Source organism: Mytilus galloprovincialis, chromosome 4, assembly GCF_965363235.1.
Source record: "Mytilus galloprovincialis chromosome 4, xbMytGall1.hap1.1, whole genome shotgun sequence".
In the NCBI taxonomy this organism is placed as follows: domain Eukaryota; kingdom Metazoa; phylum Mollusca; class Bivalvia; order Mytilida; family Mytilidae; genus Mytilus; species Mytilus galloprovincialis.
The window spans coordinates 17,405,177-17,431,011 of NC_134841.1; the positions used below are offsets into that span (position 1 = coordinate 17,405,177).

At 31.0% G+C, this 25,835-nt stretch overlaps 3 protein-coding genes across 3 annotated transcripts in view; 2 read left to right on the plus strand and 1 right to left on the minus strand.

The window, feature by feature from the left end:
* The window catches only part of LOC143071515 (ATP-dependent RNA helicase SUV3 homolog, mitochondrial-like), a 20,539-nt gene extending 13,426 nt beyond the window's left edge, over positions 1-7,113 (minus strand). Inside the window, exons 1-4 of the mRNA XM_076245865.1 lie at positions 6,734-7,113; positions 2,651-2,728; positions 1,698-1,805; positions 942-1,056 (exon numbers count right to left, since the gene is read on the minus strand). Of these exons, the coding sequence (XP_076101980.1) occupies positions 942-1,056; positions 1,698-1,805; positions 2,651-2,728; positions 6,734-7,010 (578 nt within the window). The 5' untranslated portion in view covers positions 7,011-7,113. The remainder of the gene's footprint in view (positions 1-941; positions 1,057-1,697; positions 1,806-2,650; positions 2,729-6,733) is intronic.
* The window catches only part of LOC143071516 (uncharacterized), a 150,964-nt gene that overhangs the window by 31,860 nt on the left and 93,269 nt on the right, over positions 1-25,835 (plus strand). The window lies entirely within an intron of this gene.
* On the plus strand, positions 7,111-24,053 carry LOC143071517 (uncharacterized). The gene is made up of 9 exons (XM_076245868.1): positions 7,111-7,264; positions 12,118-12,237; positions 12,955-13,093; positions 13,826-14,335; positions 15,020-15,229; positions 16,324-16,412; positions 17,105-17,229; positions 17,622-17,781; positions 18,508-24,053. The coding sequence occupies exons 1-9, from the start codon at positions 7,234-7,236 to the stop codon at positions 18,627-18,629; spliced, it is 1,506 nt and encodes a 501-aa protein (XP_076101983.1). The 5' UTR covers positions 7,111-7,233; the 3' UTR covers positions 18,630-24,053.

Genomic DNA, 25,835 nt, shown 5'->3' on the forward strand with positions numbered 1-25,835 from the left:
TTTTATACAAATAGTTTTTATAAATCGCTCTAAGCAGATTAGCATCACAGCCTTAAATTCTGTAAGTAAAAGACAGAAGTAAAATATAAATATTCCTACACCATGTATTGGTGAGTTCAGATATACCTACCAATAAATATTCCTACACCATGTATTGGTGAGTTCAGATATACCTACCAATATAAATATTCCTACACCATGTATTGGTGAGTTCAGATATACCTACCAATATAAATATCCCTACACCATGTATTGGTGAGTTCAGATATACCTACCAATATAAATATCCCTACACCATGTATTGGTGAGTTCAGATATACCTACCAATAAATATCCCTACACCATGTATTGGTGAGTTCAGATATACCTACCAATATAAATATCCCTACACCATGTATTGGTGAGTTCAGATATACCTACCAATAAATATCCCTACACCATGTATTGGTGAGTTCAGATATACCTACCAATAAATATCCCTACACCATGTATTGGTGAGTTCAGATATACCTACCAATATAAATATCCCTACACCATGTATTGGTGAGTTCAGATATACCTACCAATAAATATCCCTACACCATGTATTGGTGAGTTCAGATATACCTACCAATAAATATTCCTACACCATGTATTGGTGAGTTCAGATATACCTACCAATATAAATATCCCTACACCATGTATTGGTGAGTTCAGATATACCTACCAATAAATATCCCTACACCATGTATTGGTGAGTTCAGATATACCTACCAATAAATATCCCTACACCATGTATTGGTGAGTTCAGATATACCTACCAATAAATATCCCTACACCATGTATTGGTGAGTTCAGATATACCTACCAATAAATATTCCTACACCATGTATTGGTGAGTTCAGATATACCTACCAATAAATATCCCTACACCATGTATTGGTGAGTTCAGATATACCTACCAATTAGCTGGATTTCTAAGATCACTTATTTTCTTTAAATCTTCCAAACATTCTAAATGTGGGAAAATCTTTTTAGTGTGTTGTAAGAAATATGGTAGAAGGTCATCAACATGTCCTGCAATTATAATTATTATATATATGTAAACAAGCATTACATATACCATCATGTAAATTATTATTGTTACACAGTAAAATGACAAATCTCACAATAAGAAATTTGTTAAAGAACTTACACAAAACAGTGGATATCATATGGTTCAATAACTAAACATATATACCGGGTATTCCTTTTTTTTATTATGAGATAATATTAGAAGAGGAACGTTTTGGGATATATTTTCTAAATGAAAAATGTTTTTATATATATATAAACATATTGTGGAGTGTTTTATCATTCGAAATCTTACCGCCTCTTCTCCTTTTCTATACTATTTTTTTTAGACAGCAAAGGCCTGATTTGATGTGTTTAAAGTTACTATTTCCTTTTAAATTACCAGGAGAGGGATGCTTCCAATATACATGCAATGCAAAGTGGTGTTCTGTTCAAATTAAAATAGCCAGAATACATTTTTTTTGTCTTCATTCATACAAAGTGTGATAAATAAAATCTACATTTCTAACAAAACTGGCTTGTGAATTCCAGTAAATGAATTCTTTTTCTCTCATTTTTATTGTAAACCATGTGTCTGTCTACAGAAATTTTATATTGACATTAAAGTAAAGTTCCAATTATCCTTACTATACTGATCACCATACCTGCACCAGCAGCTATATCACTCAGTATGAGATGTAACTCAACTGGTAGATTTTCTTCATCACAACAAAACTTTCTAAAACTCTGGAATGACTTGTGGAAGAATTTCGCTAAAAAATAAAATATGGCTATTTAACATATACACTCATTTTAAAATTTTATAGTAGTTATTCAATTAATTAAAGCAGTTTTGATAAAAAGATCTTCAGTTATTTCTTAGAAATCTATTCAAAAATTCAATATCTACATGTACACATATATGACCATATCTGAAGAATAACATATTGTTGATGCTGTTTAAGGTCTTTTTTGCATTGCTGAGTTGTATTATTAATGTCTGACGTACAATTATATACCATAAATCTCATTTGTTTCACAGAAGAAGGAATGTAACATGGTTTCAAAGGGACAGTAAACTTAAAAAAAATAATTAACAGTTGACACTGAGATATGTCTCTCCTGTATGTAGATCTTCAAGCATATTGCAAAGCTTGATATTAAGACCCTGTTATTATTGACAACTGCAACACTTATATGCAAACATGGCATTATCACTGGCCAGACATGCCAGACATGCCAGACAAAAATGAATATTAACAAGAACCATATAGGAACACCATGTTTTTCTTTCATAGGATAAAGCTGAAGTGTTTCATGTAAATGTACACCTATGTTTCTATATCTACAGAAGAAGAACTTAATTCAAACACCAGATCTTAATCACAATTACTGTAAATTCAGAAATTATTGCATGAATTTATTATTGCGATTCTGTCATTTTAGATTAAAATGCGATTTTAATTTTTTTTCGATATTGAGAAAAATCTTATTTAAGTCATAGAAAAAATTTCAAAATGGAAGTTTAAATTATTGCGATTATAACCCTGTCGCAATTTTCGGCTCGCAATAATAAAAACATCCAATAATTTCTGAATTTAAAGTATTGATAACTCACATTCAATGCCATTCTCTTCTGCAAATTTTCTAACTTCTTTCCTTACATAAAATTGAGTCAAAATTCCCAGTATCTTTTCTGAAAAGTAAAATACATGTGCATGTGGTAAATCTCAAATCAATAACCCTCTTGTCCATGTCTGGAAAATAAAAAACCCAAACAAATTTGTTTTAATCTACCTGATATCATATTCTCCTTTCTAACCAAAAACTTCAATAGCTTTGAATAGAAATATCAAATAATACTGATAATTGATATACATGTATGTTAGACTGCTGTCTGCAAGTTGAAGAACACATGCAATGTATTTAAAATCTGAAATTTTATTCTGCTTGTCATCAGGTCATTGTATCCATGTGAAAACATCCCATAAGGACAAAATGAATGATAGGTATAACAATTGCATGAGAACTCACAAAAACTCAATATATACCCAAGAACCAAAAGATGTTATATGAAAATTCTGTTATATTGCGTAATACAGCAGGTTTTATTGAGAATAAAGACTGCAAATTTGAGATTCATGTAAATGATGTACAGTATGTCATTTTTAAAGGGATAATTCGCAATTTTTCACTTTTCATCTTATTATGTTCATAATACCATATACCATAAAAAAAATTTATTTTGATTTGAAAATTAATAAAGAAGAAAAGTGGGAATTATTAATTTTATTTCTTCAAACTTATTGACTTATGTGATGTAGTTTAAGTCTTTTTGCATTTTGCATGCCGAGAGTGAAATTAATCTCATTTAAATCTTGTTCGTTAACCAACTAATAACGCAATTTAAAGCACATCAACGACTTTTGGTGTAGCTATTAACCAACGAAAAATAAGTGATAGCCATGCAACTTTTAAATTAGATTGTAGGATTTATATGTGGATTTTTTTATGCGAATTTTGGTAATAAAAGTAAATCATACAATAGAACATTTTTATGATTTTTTTCTACAAATACTTTAAACAAACATATGAAACTGACATGATCGATAGCGTATTAAAAATACATGTTTGTATTCTGACCTTTTTGCTTCATTCCAGCAAACATTTTCACTTGCTTTTACCATTTACTGTGGAAATAAAATGTGTATAGTTTTGTGACACTAAGTGGATGTTGAATGTGTAGTTAAACTCAAGGTAATTAAAAGATTAGCATTATGTAATTCTAATCTTTTGATCTTCATTCAGTGAAATCACAGTTCACCATTTCAGGTGTGAACAACATTTCATATGAATGATAAACGGTAGTCAGTGATAGTTTAAGACACAGAAATGTAAAAAAAAAATTTTTTAAATTAATTTATGGGAGTAATAAAGTCGCACAATAACTGGATAGCTGTTGTATATTTTTATATTTTGCATAAGCTCACTTTTAAATGAATTATGAGTCGGATTTATGACTTCTGATTACTTTTGTAACGATAAAATACTGAATCATTTTAATTGAATAAATTTATAAATAAAAATAGCCTTCTTAACACGAGTGTATGAACTAAAAATTGTACGATTTTAAATTAGAATCGGCAACCTTTAATATTTCAAACAGATCATTAATATGCAATTATATAATTTAGTCCATCCAAAGCGATCTTTATTTACCTATTTAGGAATTGATGTTCTCATCAAAATATCTTAAATCTCACAACGCATGAAAAAACAATGTTTTAAAAAACTGACAGGAAATTTAAGGATCTTCCTGAAACGGAATCGACAAATTACAAACAGATATTCTTTTCAAATGTGAAAAACATCAACAAAATTTATACATAACCGGGAATGTCCTTATTAAAATAGTCTTCGTCTCACAACATATAATACTTTAGCTATTTGACCAACGATGTTTAAAAAAAAGACAGAACAAATTTAATGTCATCTTTCCCTATTTTTGAATGTAATTATAAGTCTGTTTTAACTGCAAGAATACCCCTAAGGCTGACAAGCAGTTTATTCTTTAAATTGCTGTCATTGAATATCAGAAAGAAAATAAATCCTGAAATTGATTTGAAACTTTGATACTCAATAGTTTTCCTGGAAAATATTCACATCCCTTGGGGATTATTAGTGTACGTTCAGTTGCATATATATATTACATGCATGTCAGAACAATTGTGATGATGACGAATTTCTTCCTTTATTTTCGAGAACAATCTAATTGATATATAAATCTGTCATTTTACTATGTCCATAACTTCGATGAACCAAAGCAAGTAATATATCTACCTGTATTTAAATCAAAATGGTTCTCTTCTTCTTCTTTCGGTATACAATAGTCTATCAATTCAATGATTACATACTGTTGGCATATGTGGACCAGTCTATTTACAAAACTTTTACCCCAAATTAAACAAAATGTATGTTTCTTTCTTATGTTCAATGTATACATGTATATATTTTCAATTGCGATTATCTATAGTTCCGTAACTTTCTATCCAGGCGTATGTAAACGAATGGTCGACAAGTGCGTACATTTTTGTTAAATTCAATGTTTCTGGTATGTTCCAATCCATCCTTCACTATTGACAACAAGTATATATTACAGTGTTCTCCTCAGAAATTTTGGATAGCTTCACATTTGGCGTAAAAAAAATAAATTGTATTTTTTTCAATGTAATTTGTCGCGTCGTGGCAATACTCTATTTCCTTTATGTTATATAGGTTATTGTTTATTACAAAATTTATTATATTGTTTGTATGCTATAGGCCCTTATTTGGTAAATAAAATATTTTATTCCACCCTATTCTTTGTGTCTATTTTGTTGAATTCATAACTGAGAATACAATTAAACTAACCATGATAACAGATTTTTTAAGTTTATGTTTTCTATATTCATTTATAGTTCCAGAATTATTTCTTTCCTCTTGGGCCAAATAAAAATATATTATGTTTCAGTTACCCTACCTACCCAGCTAAATGAATGAATGGTTTATTATAGTGCAACCTGTATAGATACAATTGCACTAAATATGTAGGAAAAACACTGGTTCTTACAAAAAAAAGGGAAGAGAAAGTATCATATAGCAATAACATTATTTAAATTAAAAAACTTGTTCTTTATCATCATGATCATGTCTATGAAATATATTGGTTAATGGTACTCAATGAATTAGTCCTAGTTGGTTTTTTTTATCAAAATAATATTTATTTTCAACAAAGTTATCTAACAAATAGTCTGTTAATGCATTGTTTTCTGTCTACTGTGCCATTTGTGCATATGAAGTTTTTATCCTATAATGCGGATTTTTTTCATATCTGGTCCGGTTCCGATAAGTAGTTTACACTAAAATAATCAATGGCCGCCGATAGCAATAAAAATACGAAAATAAACAATGTTTGACAAGAGATTTGACCAAAAACTTTAACCTGAAACTCCCTTTCATTTTCTATGTTCAGTGGACCGTGAAATTGGGGTCAAAAGTCTAATTTGGCTTAAAAATTAGAAAGATCATCTCATAAGCAACAAGTGTACTAAGTTTCAAGTTGATTGGACTTCAGCTTCATCAAAAACTACCTTGACCAAAAACTTTAACCTGGACGGACGGACGGACGGACGGAGACACAGACCAGAAAACATAATGCCCCTCTACTATCGTAGGTGATAGTAGGGCATAAAAATAACAGACTATGGTGTGTAGTTATTTGTGATCATAAAATTGTAAAATCTTAATTAAGACACAAATCAATCATGTTACAAGTGACAGTAACATCGTTTAAATCCAATCAACAAGGTAAACCTCATACAGTAAATTGATCACGTGGTGTAAACAATCTGGGTTTGAACTGGTCAAATTTCACCTGAATATTTTAGCACCACGGATAAGAATTATACATCGCGGCAAGACCAATAGAACCACGGTCAAAAATTATACATTGCAGGCCCGTGGTCCTTTAAGAGCCTGGGGAGAACACTGATTACATGCAGGGTCACGCAGACACTGCCTTATAGGAAGGTCTTAATTCATTCTATGACAAATGTTTGAGCTTTTGTTTATGCAATTTGCTAAGGGACTTCCCGATTAAAATTTTCCATGGGGTTTGGAATTATTTTTTGTTATTTGACTTTTTTTTCAAACATGTCTTTACCTTTCGCCAGCGTTCCACCAAGTTCTTCACCAATTCCATGTGGCTGTGTATGTGTTGATGTGTATGGAACTGGTTCAACAAGCGATTCTAAAGTTTTTACAGGTGTGTTTTGGCTCTTTTTATTCTTTTTAGATTTTGAATGCCGACTATAGAGCTCTTGTCCTTGCAATGACTTAAATCCAAGCACATGTTTCGTCAGATTTGTAACATCTACTTGCTTGATTAATTTATGGACTTTTGGTTGTTTTCTGCAAACAGTTGTGCAAATATTGAACATAATTTCATCAAAGAACTGTTTAAATCCAAGCTATGTGATCTACTGCAAAATTTCTCGTGTTTTCTTACTGGAGGCTGACATCTTGAAATAAACCGGAAGTAGAATAAGGCGAATGACTAAATCACATGATTGTCAAAATGGTAGATGTCGTCGTAGATCTGAGTACTTTAAATTGTCATTTATTCAATAACTGTTGACATGAATAAGTTCACAGCAAAAGAAAATGGTTAACTTTTCATTACAAAGTGTTTATGGTATGATTTATTTTAAATATTTTACATGGCATGATCTTCTTCTTCTGATCATGAGGACCATCAGTTTTATATCTTATCGTCTATGCTTGTCTCTCTGCTACATCCTAGGCATCAAAAATGAAAGCCAGAGATTCTACACACTCAACAGCCCATATCTAGTACATCCCAATGCCATACCTGAGGGTAGTAATTGGGGTACCTTCATGACAAATACCGTAAAAATTCTTGCCAAATGACATTAACAGTAATTTTTGGTGCATGATGTTAAAATGGATACTTTCTTTTAGACAATAAACTAGAGGCTCTAAAGAGCCTGTGTCGCTCACCTTGGTTTATGTGCATATTAAACAAAGGACACAGATGGATTCATGACAAAATTGTGTTTTGGTGTTGGTGATGTGTTAGTAGATCTTACTTTACTGAACAATCTTGCAGCTTACAATTATCTCTATCTATTATGAAATTGGCCCAGAATGTGACAGTGGAAAATATTTTGTAAAAATTTACAAAAATTACAAAATTTATGAAAATTGTTAAAATTGACTATAAACAGTCAGAGCTCAGACATAAATAAGTCTGACTCTGCTTTTGACTCATAGAGGTCTAAATTTGTAAGTTTTAGTATTTGTCTCCCTTTAATGCAAGACAAAAAAATATAAATATTGTTAAGCAAGAAATAATTGACCAGAATCAAAAAGTTGCAAATAACGACTTCTACAAGTCGAAAAGTGATCAAAATTGGTAAACTTCAAGACCCACGCAGATTTATAAGGAGGTCATGTATCTAAATCAAATAATGACAACATTGAAAGACAATGCTTTGTCTTCTAAAGAAAAATATGAATGAGAGTCTAAAAAATCGGAGATAATGTTAATTAACCTTACAATGCAACCACCTGGAACCACACTTAATGAGGTAAAACATCTGTGTTTAGTGAGGATGTTCAATTAGACAATTAAATATAGATACATGTAGCTCAAGTCCTTGTGAACTCTCAGACAGGTTTTTGCTGTCATAGGTGGTGTAGTTTGGCCACCAAGTGAAATTAAGTTTTTTCATCAACATAAATAGACCTAAATAAGTCTGTCATTTTCTGACTTAGATAAGTCTAAAATTGAAAACACATTTTTATGATAAATACATGTTTTGACTTAGAACTATAAGTTGAAAACAAAAATCGACTTGTTTATGTCTGAGGTCTGACTGATAAAGGGCAATAACTCCTTAAGATGTCAATTGACCACTTTGGTCATATTGACTTATTTGTAGCTCTTACTTTGTTGTACATTATTGCTGTTTACAGTTTATCTCTATCTATAATAATATTCAAGATAATAACCAAAAGCTGCAAAATTTTCTTAAAATTACCAATTTAGGGGCAGCAATCCAACAACAAGCTTCCCGATTGGTCTGAAATTTCAGGGCAGATAGATCTTAACCTAATGAACAATTTTATCCACAGTAGATTTGCTCTAAATGCTTTGGTTTCAGAGATATGAGCAAAAAACTGCATTTTACCCTATGAACTATTTTTAGACATGTCAGCCATCTAGGTACGGGGATGGGGTCATCAGACACATTTTTTAAACTAGATACCCTACTGATAATTGTGGACAAGTTTGGACAAATTTGTCCTAGTAGTTTCAGAGGAGAAGATTTTTTAGAAGATAACAAAAATTTACCAAAAATTGTTAAAAATTAACTATAAAGGGCAATTAATCCTTAAGCATGTTAAGGGGTCAACTGACTGTTGACTTATTTGTAGATCTTACTTTGCTGTACATACAGTTTATCTCTATCTATAATAATATTCAAGATTATAAACAAAAATGTCAAAATTTCCTTAAAATTACCAATTTAGGGGCAGCAACCAAGCAACTAGTTCTCCGATTCATCTGAAAATTTCAGGGCAGATAGATCTTGACCTGATTAACAATTTTACCCCATGTCAGATTTAATTTGCTCCAAATGCTTTGGTTTCAGAGATATTTATAAGCCAAAATCTACATTTCACCCCTATATTCTATTTTTAGCCATAACGGCCATCTTGGTTGGTTAGCCGGGTCACCGGACACATTTTTTAAATAAGTTACCCCAATGATGATTGTATCCAAGTTTGGTTTGATTTGGCCTAGTAGTTTCAGAGGAGAAGATTTTTGTAGAAGTTAACGACGACGGACGCCAAGTGATGAGAAAAGCTCACTTGGCCCTTTGGGCTGGGTGAGCTAAACATCTACTGATTTGGACGCATAATGTTAATTTTTTTCCAAAAATGATGTTAACTGTAATTATTTGAGACCAATGACAAACCACAATATTTTAATGTCTGTCGGTAAATGGCATTAATACCCTCATACCTGTATCGCCCTGAGGTCCTGAAATTCATGAAATTATTGTAATGTTTTCCAACAGATATTTGGTGCTATTAAATTCAACATTTCAATTTTGTTCAAATCATTGGAAAAATGTGGTGAAATACTTAAGATTTTTATTGACTTATTGATAGATAAATGTCTATGGTTTCAGAAAAGGTATCACCGTAGTAGATAATGGGGTAAAATATTGGGAATTAGAAAGTCCTGTTCTTACATTATTTGAAATCTTAACCCTTACCATGCAGTGACCATCATATGACAGGCGTACTCAGACCATCGTTGTTTGGCTCCAATGGTGTTCCATACTTTTAGAAGTCCACTTTATGATACTTATTTTAAAAGTTGTGCATGTTCTGTCAACCTGAGGCTATCCATATTCATGTTTCTCATGAATAAATTGCATTTTGAGGACAAATACGGACTTGGAAAATTGAAATTGGCTGAAACTCGGTTTTCTGGAGGGGTGGACTTCACATCTGTGTCTTTTTTCGGGCCCCTTTATAGCTTGTTGTTCGGTGTGAGTCACGGCTTCATGTTGAAGGTTGAACATTGACCTATAATGGTTTACTTTTATAAATTGTTATTTGGATGGAGAGTTGTCTCATTGGCACTCACACCACATCTTCCTATATCTACTTACACAGGAAGTTCAGAGGCATAAAACTTGCAAAAATAGTGCTAACTCATGAACATATAACTACTGATCGTTATCATTATTGAAATGCACAGCGTAAACGACTACTTCCTGTTTTGTGTCCATTTGAAGTCAAAAATTGTAAAAAATCGTGAAATTCCGTATTTTTGGTCCAAATGGCCTTCTGTAGACTGCTGAACCAAGATCAGATTCACTCCCACCTAACAATTGTTGGGGTCAATTTGTTCACTACGGTCAACTCTACATGCAGGCTACAGCTGGATACCTTTACCAGCATCTCTGGGTCTTTGGGGTCAAGAGAAGTGACGAAATATCGCTTTTTGCACCTGATGCCCAACTTTGGGGCAAATTACCGCACGCTCACCCATCCCTGTCTCCTCGCCCCCATATACTCACCCTGACCACCCCGCCCCGTGATCACCTACATTAGATTTAAAGGAATCATTTTGCTACAGCAACAGGGCTTAGCTCATTTGCACATAATTTGCATATTTTTGCAAATAAACGAAAATTATACATTTTCTGAAAACAATTCAGCATGGTAAGGGTAAAACATGCTTAAAGTTTCCTAGCTTTTTCCATTTGTATAAAAGATACAGCTAAATTAAAGTTGCCATTACACTTTAACATTTAATACTTGGAAATAATGTTGAAGTGAAATGGCAAATTAAAGGTAAGTAAGAAAGTGCACACAGTGATACTTATTTTAAAAGTTGTGCATGTTCTGTCAACCCGAGGCTATCCATATTCATGTTTCTCATGAATAAATTGCATTTTGAGCCCAAATACGGACTTGGAAAATTGAAATCGGCTGAAACTCAGTTTTCTGGAGGGGTGGACTTCACATCTGTGTCTTTTTTCGGGCCCCTTTATAGCTTGTTGTTCGGTGTGAGTCAAGGCTTCATGTTGAAGGCTGAACATTGACCTATAATGGTTTACTTTTATAAATTGTTATTTGGATGGAGAGTTGTCTCATTGGCACTCACACCACATCTTCCTATATCTACTTACACAGGAAGTTCAGAGGCACAAAACTTGCAAAAATAGTGCTAACCCATGAACATATAACTACTACACCTACATTAGATTTAAAGGAATCATTTTGCTACAGCAACAGGGCTAAGCTCATTTGCATATAATTTGCATATTTTTGCAAATAAACGAAAATTATACATTTTCTGAAAACAATTCAGCATGGTAAGGGTAAAACATGCTTAAAGTTTCCTAGCTTTTTCCATTAGTATAAAAGATACAGCTAAATTAAAGTTGCCATTACACTTTAACATTTAATACTTGGAAATAATGTTGAAGTGAAATGGCAAATTAAAGGTAAATAAGTAAGTGCACACAATCTCCCTATTGAAAAAGGGCAACAACAAGGTTTACCCACTGATGAACGATTTTGTAATATATGTAAATCGGGTGAAGTAGAAGATGAAAATCACTTTTTACTGAAATGTGAAAAATTTTCTAACTACAGAATAAACTTTAAAACTATTATCATGATTATATTTAGTGTACTTCCTTCATATTGTAGTGAAAATCAGCCAAATATTAAAAGTTGCATTACCTGGTAATAGTAATTCTTTAAAAGTCTTGAAAGTGACAAGTTCTTATATATACATAAATGTCTGGTATATAGAAATGATATTTTAGCTTCTATTTAACTATTCTGTATTCATTGTTATAATGTACTGAAGTTGAACTATGGCATTTGCCAATTATTATAATTGTGTTTGTGTCAATAAAATAATTGTATTTGTATTTGGAAAATAAAAAGTATTATTTATTTTATTTTAGAGTTATTTTTTATGTTTTATAGGTATTGCCTTGTTATTGATATATTTAAAGATAAATTTGTCAGTAACAGGAAACCCAAGTTGTGACAGCGGATACATTGAGAATTGTACAAGTTGTGATCCTGGAACTTATGCAAATGAAAGTAAGTTTTATAAGTATAGGTAATTTAACCATTCAAATATATTGATAGAATCAATTGTTTTCTTTGTTTCACCAGCAAGCCAGATCTTTAAACAAAGTGGGTTCATATAAAAGACATCAGTGACATGTCCTAATCAAAGTTATTAAGGCTTGGTCAGCGTATTTTACATCACAAAGCCATTAAATGCAATTTTTTTAAGAGCTAAGAAGATTGATACATTTAGTGGTACAACCAATAAAACAAAAGATTTGACAAATATCATTTGTCATCAGACTATTGTTTATTTACATATGTGAAAAATAAGTAAAATCTAATTAGTTTCAGAAACTTTTGATGTAATCAGCAACCTTCTGATATACATGTATATTTCATCTTAAAATTGCACAAAATAGTTGTAGTAGAAATTATCCTCACAAATAATTTGCATAGGAATTTACTGAAGTGGGTCTCATGGGGTTGTAAATGTTAAGCGGGATTGGCTGATTTGTGTGACACTTGAAAGTCAAATTATTTAGTGTGAAAACAGGAAATGAAGTCTGGCGTTACACATGAAATTTTAAATTATTATAATGATAAGTGGGATACAGGATTCTGAAAAAAACAATAAGCAGGATCTGGGATCAGACCCTCTAATGGGACCCCCTCTGAAGGATGAATTTTTAATCTAATGGTTTAAATACGATTTTTAATTAGATATTTGTTTCCTCATTTTTGCAGGTGGTGTTGATTGTTATTGTTGCCAGGTGTTTGGTCAGTGTAAAATAGACAGTTTATGTGTCCCTTGTGCTAGAGGATATTACAATCCAGCATCACAAAAAACATCTTGTGTACCATGTGAAAAGGGACATTATGCTAAGTATGTGCAATTTAATATATGGTTTGATTATGTAAATGACAAAAATATGTGGTAGTACTACAGGAGGTTTGCAGACATTTGGAAATCTGGGAGTTTATAAAATTTTGACAAAAGATAGAAAATGTGGAAATGCATCGTATAAACATTGAAAAAATCTACTTTTATATTTCTTGACATATAGTTGTTTTATAAATTGTGAAAAGGACAAAAATGCATAAATTGTATGTAGAAATAGATGTAAACATTCAATTAATGTTAGTTTAATTGTGTGATTTCTCAAAAACAAATGTCCTTCAAAGTTTAAAGTTTCAGTAAAGATGCTATATATAGCTACAAAAATGTATTATTAAGAGCCACCTTCTTGGCTACTTTGTTACTTTACTTGGTTTGATACTATTGTTTGTTTGGGTTTTTTTCCATTAGATTAATTGTTTAGTTTTTGTTCGTGAAAAATGAAAAGCCTGAATACTTTTACATTTTGATAATTATCCCAAATTATTTCTGAGTATAAGTCAGAGAATTTGACTTAAGTATATTCAAGTATGATAGAGGGCAGTTTTACAATTCAGAATAGTTCATGATTACATGAAGTGTATTTAAAATAGATCTGTTCTATCTGTATTGCACTATCATACTGCTTAATTGTTTGTTAAAAAAAATTTGAAAAAATTCTCTTCTTATTTGCCTAAATATATATTTTCATTTGACCTGATTGGATATATTTATTCGTAGCGTAACTGGAAAACAAGAATGTGATGGTTGTGAGGCTGGTTACATTACCAATAAAACTGGGTCATTTGAATGTCAACCATGTGCAGAGGGAGAATTTCAAAATAAAACAAAACAATCCTCATGTAATAAATGTGATCCAGGCGGGTACCAGAACAGAACTGGCCAGGAAGAATGCCTGAAATGTGATACAGGTCATTTTAGTAATCATCCAGCTAGTACAGGATGCACTGCTTGTACTGAGGGAGAATATCAAAATATAACTGGTCAGGCAAATTGTTTGAAATGTTCCCCAGGATATTTTCAGGATCAAAAAGCACAGGCAGAATGTTCAATGTGTAAAATTGGAACTTTTAGTAAAGAAGAAGGAAGTCAAAAATGTGAGGATTGTCCAAAGGGAGAATTTCAAAATGTTACAGGACAACCTTCATGTGATAAATGTCATCCTGGAAGTTATCAGAATGCCACAGGAAAATCATTATGTGAGCCTTGTCAAATTACTCACTATTGCAAGTATGTTTAAAATTAAAGTTGTAATAAAGGGGGTCCAGAAGGGTACCTACCCCCTTAGGGCAACTGAGGTCACATCTAGAGTTTGCCTCAGGTCACTAGGTCTTTTTTAAGAAATTGAAATTAAGAATTTTGGACATAATAAAGATCTAAGGTTCTTTTCAATGAGATGTCAGATTGCAAGATCATCCACTCCTCCCCAAGGTTATGGGTAAGATTTGACCATGTAGGGAGCCACACATAGAGTTATTGTTTTAATCAGGCTTTTGTGTGATACCAGTATTTCTTTTTTGGCATTTTAATTTGATGAAAAGGGCTGAACATTATCAATCTACTGTAATGAAGAAAAAGTTCAAAACTGAAATCCCCATAAAACACTGCAAAACAAAGGCAACAAAATTTACTGCAAAGATAAAAAAAAAGATAGGTTTTATATCAAAAATATAAATGATTTGACTATTGGTATCAGTTTTCACAATTGGAAAAAAGTGATTGATTTTATATAAAAAAAATATTTTCATATAAATAGCTTATCCTATGATTATTAAAAAATAGTTATCAAGTCACATAAGAAATATGTTTGCTTTTGTAATAAACAGAATTTATGAAGAGGTCACTGATGCCTTGCATGCTATTTCGCTTTCATAACAAATATTAAACTTCATATTTTACATATATTTATTTTAGAATTTTTGGTTGCCATGACTGTAAACCATGCCCTGCAGGAACATATGGGAACCAAACAGGATTAGTAGAATGTTTAGCTTGTCCAGCAGGATCTTATTCCCCATCTACGCCATCAGGAGTTACACAATGTACAGAGTGCCAAAATGGACACCATAATGATAAGAAAAATCAGAGTTCTTGTGTAACATGTGATTCAGGAACAGTATGCAAGTAAGTTTATATTTCTCAATTTTCAGGAATATATTACCTTAGCTGTAATTGGCAAAACTTTTAGAAATTTTTGGTCCTCAATGCTCTTCAACTTTGTACTTTATTTGGCCTTTTTAACTTTTTTTTAATCAAGCGACACTGATGATTCTTTTGTAGACGAAACACACATCTGACATAAATACAAAATTTCAATCCAAGTATCTATGATGAGTTTATTATCTTGTGATTGTATCTATGACAATCTATAGCCTGTTTTGACATCAAATATTACAGTTTAGTATCACTCTTAAATAAGAAGACATTAAGACTGCAAACAAACACAAAATGACTGGAAATTTTTCAAAATGCAGTGGCTGATCTAGAGGGAGTGGTTCCGAGGGTTGGAACCCCTCCTCTCCCCTTATTTTTGGTTGATCAACCTTTTTGAATGGGGACACATGGTTGAAACCCCCCTTTGGAAAATAGCTGGATCTTCCCCTGAAATGTCACTGTACTTCTTTCATTAATTGATTGTTAAACCACGAATTAGGTTTTATTTCAGAGGTCAGAACATATGGTTTTTGCTCCTTTGATGTTTATATGTATCCATAGGAACAGCTTAAGCTAAATCGTTTTCCCCTTAGTTTAATTTAGACATTTTTCATCATTTTATAGAAAAACACATATATATATACATACAGATTTAGAAACAAGAGTATCTTAAATTAACCAGTCTCCTTTAGTAGGTTACTATGGCAAATATTAAACAATCAAGGCAATTAAACATTTTCCCATTTATGTACAACTATACCATATAAGTTTAGATGTAGTTTTGTCTGTCCAATTTGTAAAACTACTAAACATGACATATACCAATTTATTATTGAAACAATATACAAGTAGTTGCGAATTTAGAAAACCATTAGAACATTTTTAATCAAAGCTTCAGGACTCATAAAGCTTCTCTGAAAATGAGTGCAGTTTATTCATGTTTTAAGCCAGTGATAATAATACTTTTATTTAGCCTTTTTTCAAACTCATCTTCTAATTAATAAATGGTATAATTTCTTCAGTAAAACAGGTTGTATTAACTGTTATCATCGTCTTCTTTTCAGTAAAACAGGTTGTATTAACTGTGATCCTTGTCCAGAAGGAGAAGAAGCTGATGGGAGAGGATTATCAGAATGTGCAAAATGTCAGCCAGGTTTGTAAAGAGATAGATAGATGATATATATATTTGTGCAAACACATCTACATTAAATGGCTATAGAAAGAAATACATGTACAAACAAAAAAAATGACAATAATATAATTATATGGGATTAACAGTGGCTTTCAACTAGACAATAAATACTATAAATATTTGTGAATTCTTGTATAATAATAAATGGTCATGGTCTTAGAATTTAGACATTTTCATAAATCACTTTCATTAATCATTGTATAGTTGTTCCAAGAATATAGCTTCTCTAGATAGGATCTCATTTGAAACACAACTGCTATGTAATACTGTTAGAAAGTTATGCATGATTAGGCTCAACAACAAATTGTCAGCATGCAGTATCAATGTTTTGATTTTGTCACCTGACCATAGGTTTACAATTGGGTGGAGAGGTCAAAATAGAAAAATTGAAATCTGTTAAAATTGTGCTATTGACTTTATTCCAATGTGAGAAAGAATAGGAAGTCATGCCTTAAAAAAAAATCTCTAAATATGAATTTCTCAATCTCCACATTGAAACAGCTAATATCTCTGATTAACCTTATCCTAAGTCTTCCCTAGACAAGATTATAACATCATTTATTTGCAAATAAATGCAACAATATTTTGTAAACACAGTAACAGATTATTTAAAATTTCCAAATACATTATAATTGAACTTGCTTTGTTTACAGGAACTTACAAGACTGCTGCTGGTCCATCATTATGCCAGGAATGTCCGGATGGTACTTACAATACAAACAGTGGATCTCAAACCAAACAGGACTGCTTGTTATGTCCAGAGGATAAATTCTGTCCAGTAAGATTTAGAACTCTCAACTAGAAATCAAACATTATCTGAAAACATAAGTTTACCCTTATGCCTTTATCATTCTTCAGAAATCTTTCAAAATTCTCTTCTGTGTTTAACAATATTTAAAAGATTGAACTCTTCAATTATAAACATTGATTTAAGAGTTATTGTTGCAGCACTTAGGTCATACATAGTTTTTATGTGAATTTTGTAAATCAGTTTGAAAGGAGAAATAGATTCTTAAGCATTCAAAAAAGAACAGGATGAGATATTTTCCTTTTATGTGAAGAGGGACTGCATGAGGACTCTATACTTTTAATTTAATATAACATTTTATCTTTCATATTGAATCATATACTCTCCTTTAAATCTTTAAATCTTTCTTTTTTCTTGTGCAGTCATCTGGTGATAGCCCACAACCTTGTCCAGCAAGTGCCTATTGTCCAGCAGGGTCTAGTGATCCAGAGTTTTGTAATACTTTACTTAAACCAAATAAGATAAAGATGGCTTGTGAAGTGACATCATCATTTATTGTTGTTATGTCTGTCATTGGGATAGGTAAGTTTTATTGAATACTGTAAACCATCTTATTTTCACGAGTAATTCATTTTAGCGACATTCGCAAATAAAAATCGTCACATACTGTGAAACTTCTATCATACCTTATCATACTACATTGGGTAAATAGCTGTGAAGTGGACAAATGAGTAAATGTGAAATAAAGTATTCATAAAATAAGTTGATTTACACAATACCATATTCACCTATATTTAGGGTGAAATCTAGTGACAAAATATTACCTCCCCTGTAAACACTGAAAATGTATATTTTGCAAAATTTGTTAGGTTTTAGCAAGGATGATATCAATTATGAATTCACAAGAAACCTTTCTGGTTAAGAGTATCAGTGAATTGACATAAAAACAAAATTACCATAAAAGTGCCTTGACCAAGAGGAGACAATAGTTCACAATAAAATGTTCCTACAGAGTAGGTTCTAAAAAACATGTCAGTGGATAAAGGTGCATGCAGTTTTAGTGATATATCAAGTAAAACAGATTTCTTTATAAAGATTTAAAAGGAAATACTCCTCTTTACTACCATTTTATATATGTATGACTTATTCAAATTCAGCAGAGATTTTTTTTTTAACTGAAAATACAAGATTTATTGCAGAACCTTAGTATTGCAAATTTTGAGATATTATGGGTTTACATATTTTGAGGTATGTAAATTTTTTATAAATATTTAAGCTATACATATTGATTGTGTATATATTTTTCAGTTGTATTAGTAATTGGCGTATTTGTAACATATAGAGTCAGACGTTATTTCAGACTTCGAGCAGGTCAACCAGACAGGGAACCACTCACTAAATCAGGAACACATGTATACACTGGCTTGTGATATTTGAAGAGAACCAGTTATTGTGAATCAGCCATTTATTATATAAATTGATTTGAAGAATAATTTGTGTTTATTTAAATGCATTCTGATGTCAATCTTATGTAATTTAAACATGTATTACTCATATACCATATTCTGAGAGTATTCTATTGTAGAGTGAATTTCACCTATTAAAAAAGTTAAATGACTGGCCAGTACTTTTCAGGATTATTAAAAAATACTCAGTGATATATAGTACAGACTTAGTTAGTACTCATTTGTGTATCCTCTTAAAGTTTGCTTACAAATAATTTTCAATAACTTATGATAGAAGGTTTTGTCAGATAATTCAATTTGTTAATTGGTATAAAAATCATGAAAAAATGATGTTTTATTATTTTGTTGACATAATGAATTCCTTGTTTCATGAAACATTTTTCTGTTTGAATATTGACTAAAATCAACCAAATGAACATTCCAATATATTTAATAATCATGAAAGATATATATATATATATATTTTTATAATGAATAGCAAAAATGTTCTATGATATTAAAATGATATATTAGATAATTATCACCCAGTAAACAGTATGATTACATATAGCATGTCTGACATTATCATTGTTCAATTAAATGTTTATATTAAAACAATGGCTTGCAACTTAAATCACTTTCATTTGAAAATGTCTTTGACATAATCATACAATCATTTTTGAAATACTATTTGATTTTTTGAGGAAAGTATAAAAATTAAGCAAGTATTTTTTATTTTAAAACCAATTTTGATTTGGGGAGACTATATCTAGTTGTTAGGTGGTATAAAACCTATCTGCAAACATTTTGTTGTTTTCCAAGTATGTGGCCAGTATTCCAACAACAAACAAACCGAAAAAACAAGACAAATAGTTTATAGGGTAATTACTATTCAATAGAGATTTATCTCACAAGTGCTCATACCAATCCATTATAACTTGCCTTTAATTTGTAATAATTATATTTTATCGGTCGTCCAACTGTCTATATCAATCTGCTCAGCTCTTAATAAAACTCCATATCATGGCTTTGTGACGTCAAATACGTTGACCTGGCCTTAATAACTTTGACCCGGACATATCAGCGACGTCATAATGTTTGAACCGACGTTGATAAGTTTGACCCGAACTTATCAAGTCAACTTCCGGTTGCTGGTGAAACTAAGACAATACTTCCAAAAGACGCAAATACAGCCCGATAAATCGATTATCAGGTTATCGGCATATTAATATTGTAAAATATCAGCTGCTCAACATAATATGAAGGCTTTTTTATCTCGTTCTCTGCGCTTACTCGACAAAAAGCTTCATATTATGTCTCGCAGCTGATATTTTACGATATCAACATGCAGACAACCTGATAATCGGTACGTTTTGATATATAAAATATTCAGAATAATTATTTTTTCAATGTATAAAATGTTCAGAATTACATTCCTATGTTGAATATTAACTTAATCTAAAGTTATAATATTATATTACACAAAATGTATTCAGTTTTGTACAAATTTTGTTTTATTTTAAATGTCATTGTTATATTATTGTTTACTGATGCAAATGAGATTATAATGTATGCATACACGTCTTAAGATTTGCATACCATTATACTAATATAAGATGGTAATATTAGAACAAATTAGTTACACATTACAGATATTTGTCAATATTTATCTTCAGACTTTTTATACGACCGCAAAAATTGAAAATTTTTTGGTTGAATATTGGTATCACGTTGGCGTCGTCGTCGTCGTCGTCGTCCGAATACTTTTAGTTTTCGCACTCTAACTTTAGTAAAATAGAATGGAAATCTATGAAATTTTAACACAAGGTTTATTACCACAAAAAGAAGGTTGGGATTGATTTTGGGAGTTTTGGTCCCAACATTTTAGGAATAAGGGGCCAAAAAGGGCCCAAATAAGCATTTTCTTGGTTCTCGCACTATAACTTTAGTTTAAGTGAATAGAAATCTATGAAATTTTGACACAAGGTTTATAACCACAAAAGGAAGGTTGGGATTGATTTTGGGAGTATTGGTTCCAACAGTTTAGGAATTAGGGGCCAAAAAAGGGCCCAAATAAGCATAATTCTTGGTTTTTCGCACAATAACTTTAGTATAAGTAAATAGAAAAATAGAAATCAATGAAATTTAAACACAAGGTTTATGACCACAAAAGGAAGGTTGGGATTGATTTTGGGAGTTGAGGTCGGAACAGTTTAGGAATTAGGGGCCAAAAAGGGGCCCAAATAAGCATTTTTCTTGGTTTTCGCACCGTAACTTTTGTATAAGAAATCTATGAAAATTAAACACAAGGTTTATGACCATAAAGGGAAGGTTGGGATTGATTTTGGGAGTTTTGGTCCCAACAGTTTAGGAATAAGGGGCCCAAAGGGTCCAAAATTAAACTTTGTTTGATTTCATCAAAAATTGAATAATTGGGGTTCTTTAATATGCCGAATTTAAAAATGTACTTAATTTTTTTGATTTTTGGCCCAGTTTTCAAGTAGGTCTAAATCGGGGTCCAAAATTAAACTTTGTTTGATTTCATCAAAAATTGAATAAATGGGGTTCTTTGATATGCCAAATCTAACTGTGTATGTAGATTCTTAATTTTTGGTCCCGTTTTCAAATTGGTCTACATTAAGGTCCAAAGGGTCCAAAATTAAACTTAGTTCGATTTTAACAAAAATTGAATCTTTGGGGTTCATTGATATGCTGAATCTAAAAATGAACTTAGATTTTTGATTATTGGCCCAGTTTTCAAGTTGGTCCAAATCAGGGTCCAAAATTAAATTTGTTTGATTTCATCAAAACTTGAATAAATGGGGTTCTTTGATATGCCAAAATCTAACTGAGTATGTAGATTCTTAATTTTTGGTCCCGTTTTCAGCAATAGCAAGAAATCTTAAATTGCACAGTATTGCGCAATAGCAAGAAATCTTCAATTGTACAGTATTGTGCAATAGCAAGTATTTTCAATTGCACAGTATTGCTCAATAGCAAGAAATATCTAATTGCACAATATTGCGCAATAACAAGAAATTTTCAATTGGAGTTATCTTTCTTTGTCCAGAATAGTAGTTGAATCAACTTAAATCATTGTTTTATACAATATACAATGTATATTCACTTTTACTACCAACTGATAAATTAAAACAATCTTTACCATTCAGTGATAACAAGCACTTTTTTTACATTTTAATATTTTATGATGTATCTAAATGAGTAGTTATTGTTGCAAACTCCATTAGAAATTTGAATTGAGATCAGTTTTGGAATAAGGGAAAGGGGGATGTGAAAAAAAAAATTGGGGTGGGGGGGGGTCAATTTTTCTCATTTCAGATTTCATAAATAAAAAGAAAATTTCTTCAAACATTTTTTTGAGAGGATTAATGTTCAACAGCATAGTGAATTGCTCAAAGGCAAATCAAAAATTTTAAGTTCATTAGACCAAATTCATTCTGTGTCAGAAACCTATGCTGTGTCAACTATTTAATCACAATCCAAATTTAAAGCTGAATCCAGCTTGAATGTTGTGTCCATACTTGCCCCAACCGTTCAGGGTTCAACCTCTGCGGTCGTATAAAGCTGCGCCCTGCGGAGCATCTGGTTATTATTTCTTTCCTTATCTGTGCAGTATTGTCTATCTTGTTGATCTGGTACATGTCAAATTTGCTAGATTTTTTATAGTCTTATACATATAAATAAGTCTGAAAATTGAAATTATTGCAGTAGACTTTTTCTTGTGATATTTAACCCTATACAAACATTTCATTCACTGTCTATTTAAATACATTGCACATTGTAATAACATGTGAATAATGAACACAATCCACAAATAAAACCTGACCCCAAAATAACCTGATAAATGATAGAACTTATAAAATCACCAATGCAGGCATGTAATGAATCCTTTAAACTTAAGGATGATCTGTTTGAAAGTTTGCATTTACGATAATGCAGCTAGTTAGAGTCCATTTTAAAAAAAATGTTGTAGTAAAACTAATTGTTGATTAAAATGCATCTATTTAATGTTTGAAATAACTTTTGTCCATGTGGTATGTATATAGAATATTGGTAAATATGTATATTATTGGTATTGTTATTTATGCATTGAAATACATGTACATAATTATTTTAATATATTTGTGCAATAATTTATTTTTTTATTGATTTGATTCTTGTCTTTTGTATCCTTTATACTTTTAAAATGAAAACTACAATGGAAAAATTATAAATTTACAGAAATTTTGTTTTATTCTGAATATTTAATCATAAGTAATGGGTTTAACAACTAAATCAAACAAGAAGACAAATTGGTGATCAAATTGAAATTTTCTTAAACTTTGCTAGACTAGAAAAAATTGCTAATATTTTTGTCTCGCCTGCAACAAAGTCCAGACATAATGATCTTACATTTTGTCATTGAGTAAGTAAGCATTATAAAAGAAACATAATTAACAAAATTATAGAGTGCAATATAAAAATGTGGAACAAGTTTTGATCAGGTGGAGTTAAATGAGTGTTAAGGGTTAAAAATAAATAGACCAATACACAGACTTATTGGGGCTCCACTTAAAATTCAGTTGCAAAAAAAGATAAACAAAACTTTAAATTATCAACTAATAACAGAAGAATTCAAACAACAGTTATTATTTAACTAATGTTTATCAAGTACATGTATGTACTGGCTTTATTCTAACATGATGCTGTCTGTATAACAAATTAATGAACATACTAAACCCAAGGATTTGTATAGTATATATATTACTATGCAAATTGTTGACAAAACCAATTCATATAATGATACATTTATGCTTATAACAGAAGTATTTTTAAACATATATCATTCTGTTCAGTGAGACGTTAACTATACAAGTTATATATGAATATTCCAATTTTTGAGTAATTAGCATTAAACCAATTCAAGCTTGGGGTTGTCTTTTAACTATTGATGTTTATTTGTTATACTGTGAATTCATTATTATTTGTTGGATACCAATTTTTCGTTGATTTCGTAGTTAGAGGTTAAACACGAAATAAAATGTTCAACGAATGACAAATTTCCTATAGGCTCTTATGTAGGCTTTGACAAAACCACAAAATTAAATGTCAATGAACAAAAATTGGTACCCACAAAAATAAAACAATCCACGGTAGGTCACACAATTATATGTACATGTTTAAATGTGTAGAATTAATGTTTCAATAGAATGTTGAAGAGTTACTTCTAAAATAATACGCAAAAATAGCAAAATACAGTACAAAATCATAAAATTTCTTTGAATGAATTGTCTAAATAGGATTCTTTTCAAATGTGGATCAGTTATGTTTGAAAAAACTTATTTGTAATTGAGTTTAGAGTGAATTAACTTTGATTATCTAATAATAAACATTTCAATACATTGTGAACTTCATTTTAGTTATTATGGCCATTGTGTAGTATTTCTTTTCTAATATACTGGATGTTACATTATATTTAGACATCAGTTTACCTTATCTTACATTATCTATTTGTCCTGTATCCTCCATTAGTATAACCTCAAAATGAGTTTTATTTGAATTATAAAATTTAATTCCTCTGGTTGTCATTTGTTGTTGTGGTTCATAAATAAAGGCAACAGTAGTATACGGCTGTTCGAAACTCATAAATCGATAGAAAAAAACAAATCCGGGTTACAAACCAGAACTGAGGGAAACGCATCAAATATCCGAGGATAACAACATAAAAACAACATTATTGTTTCTTGTTTCTCGTTTTTTAAATAGATTAACCTGTTGTTTTTCTTGTTTGATTGGTTTTACACTAGTCATTTTTGGGGCTCCATGCTGAAGGCCTTACTTTGATCTAAATGGTTTACTTCTACAAATTATGAGTTGGATTGAGAGTTGTCTCATTAGCACTCATACCACATTTTCTAATATCTATATATATATATACAGTGTAACCTGCCTGATCCAACACCTGAGTATTCCAACATCCGGCTTTAACTGACACAGCTTCACAGTCCTAAAATATGTCTATCCATGCAGAAAAAACTAAGTATTTCAACACCCTGCTTTATCCAACATTTCCCGGTCCCTGATTGTGTTGGATAACACAGGTTACACTATATAAGATTTTACAATTTATAATAGATAGGTTACTGTTATTGAGATTGAGTTATTTCCCTTGTCTGCCTGTTTTCTGACTTAACCTACCAAATAAATACATGGTGTACAGAATGTTTGTTTAGAGATCCTTTATAGTTTGAGGCAATGGTTAAAGAAATCAAAATTGTTCAAAAACCAAATTTTCTGAAATCTAGTAGTCAGTATAACAAGTTGAATTTGGCTGATGAATGATGAAATTAGTGAGTTTAGACCTCCAACATGGCAACAAAAGGGAACTCCTATTCAACATACAATGTGTTGAAATTTTCAGAATTGTTTAGTTCACCCCAAAATAGGTCAGAGGTATTCAGGCAGTCTTTTCCTCCTTTATATTTGGGAAAATACATAACTGTCTGTAGATATTTGCTATCTAATATGATATTCTGGAGTTAAGTCTATTCTGATATTTCTATATGTAGTACTGTTCAAAGCTGTAATAGTCTGAATCTATTTTTTACTACACAGGTTGTAAATGGGTGAGGCACAGCATTTAAGGTTAAATTTACATGTTACTTTTGTAGAGTGTATAAAATGGTCAAATGAAATGATATATCTCTTCTGAGGTGTGTATTCAAGTTTTAATTTAAGTTATTATAAGATGACCCCTATAGATTGCAAGCACTTGATCTTTATTGTACATTTTTCAATAGAATTCAGCTCACCTGTCCTTTGCTATTTCTTAACTTTTCCTCAAAAGCCCATCATTGATTTGCCAGGTTTTATACTGATTTTTAAAAATCTTTTCCTCTGATACCACAATTATCCTTTGATATCTGGTTGCAAAATTATAATCATTGAAACAAAAAGTAACAACCGTGTAAACTATTTGTTGTAAAAAGGTTGATATTTAATAAGGTAGAAAAATGTATTTTTCATACCTTTTATGAAGATTCCTTATGTAACAAAGTTTTTCTTGACAACATTTTCAAGGTTAAAAGTAACATCACGAAAATACTGAACTCAGAGGAAAATCAAATTGGAAAGTCCTGTCCATAATCACATGGCAAAATCCAATGACAAAACACATAAAAAACGAATGGA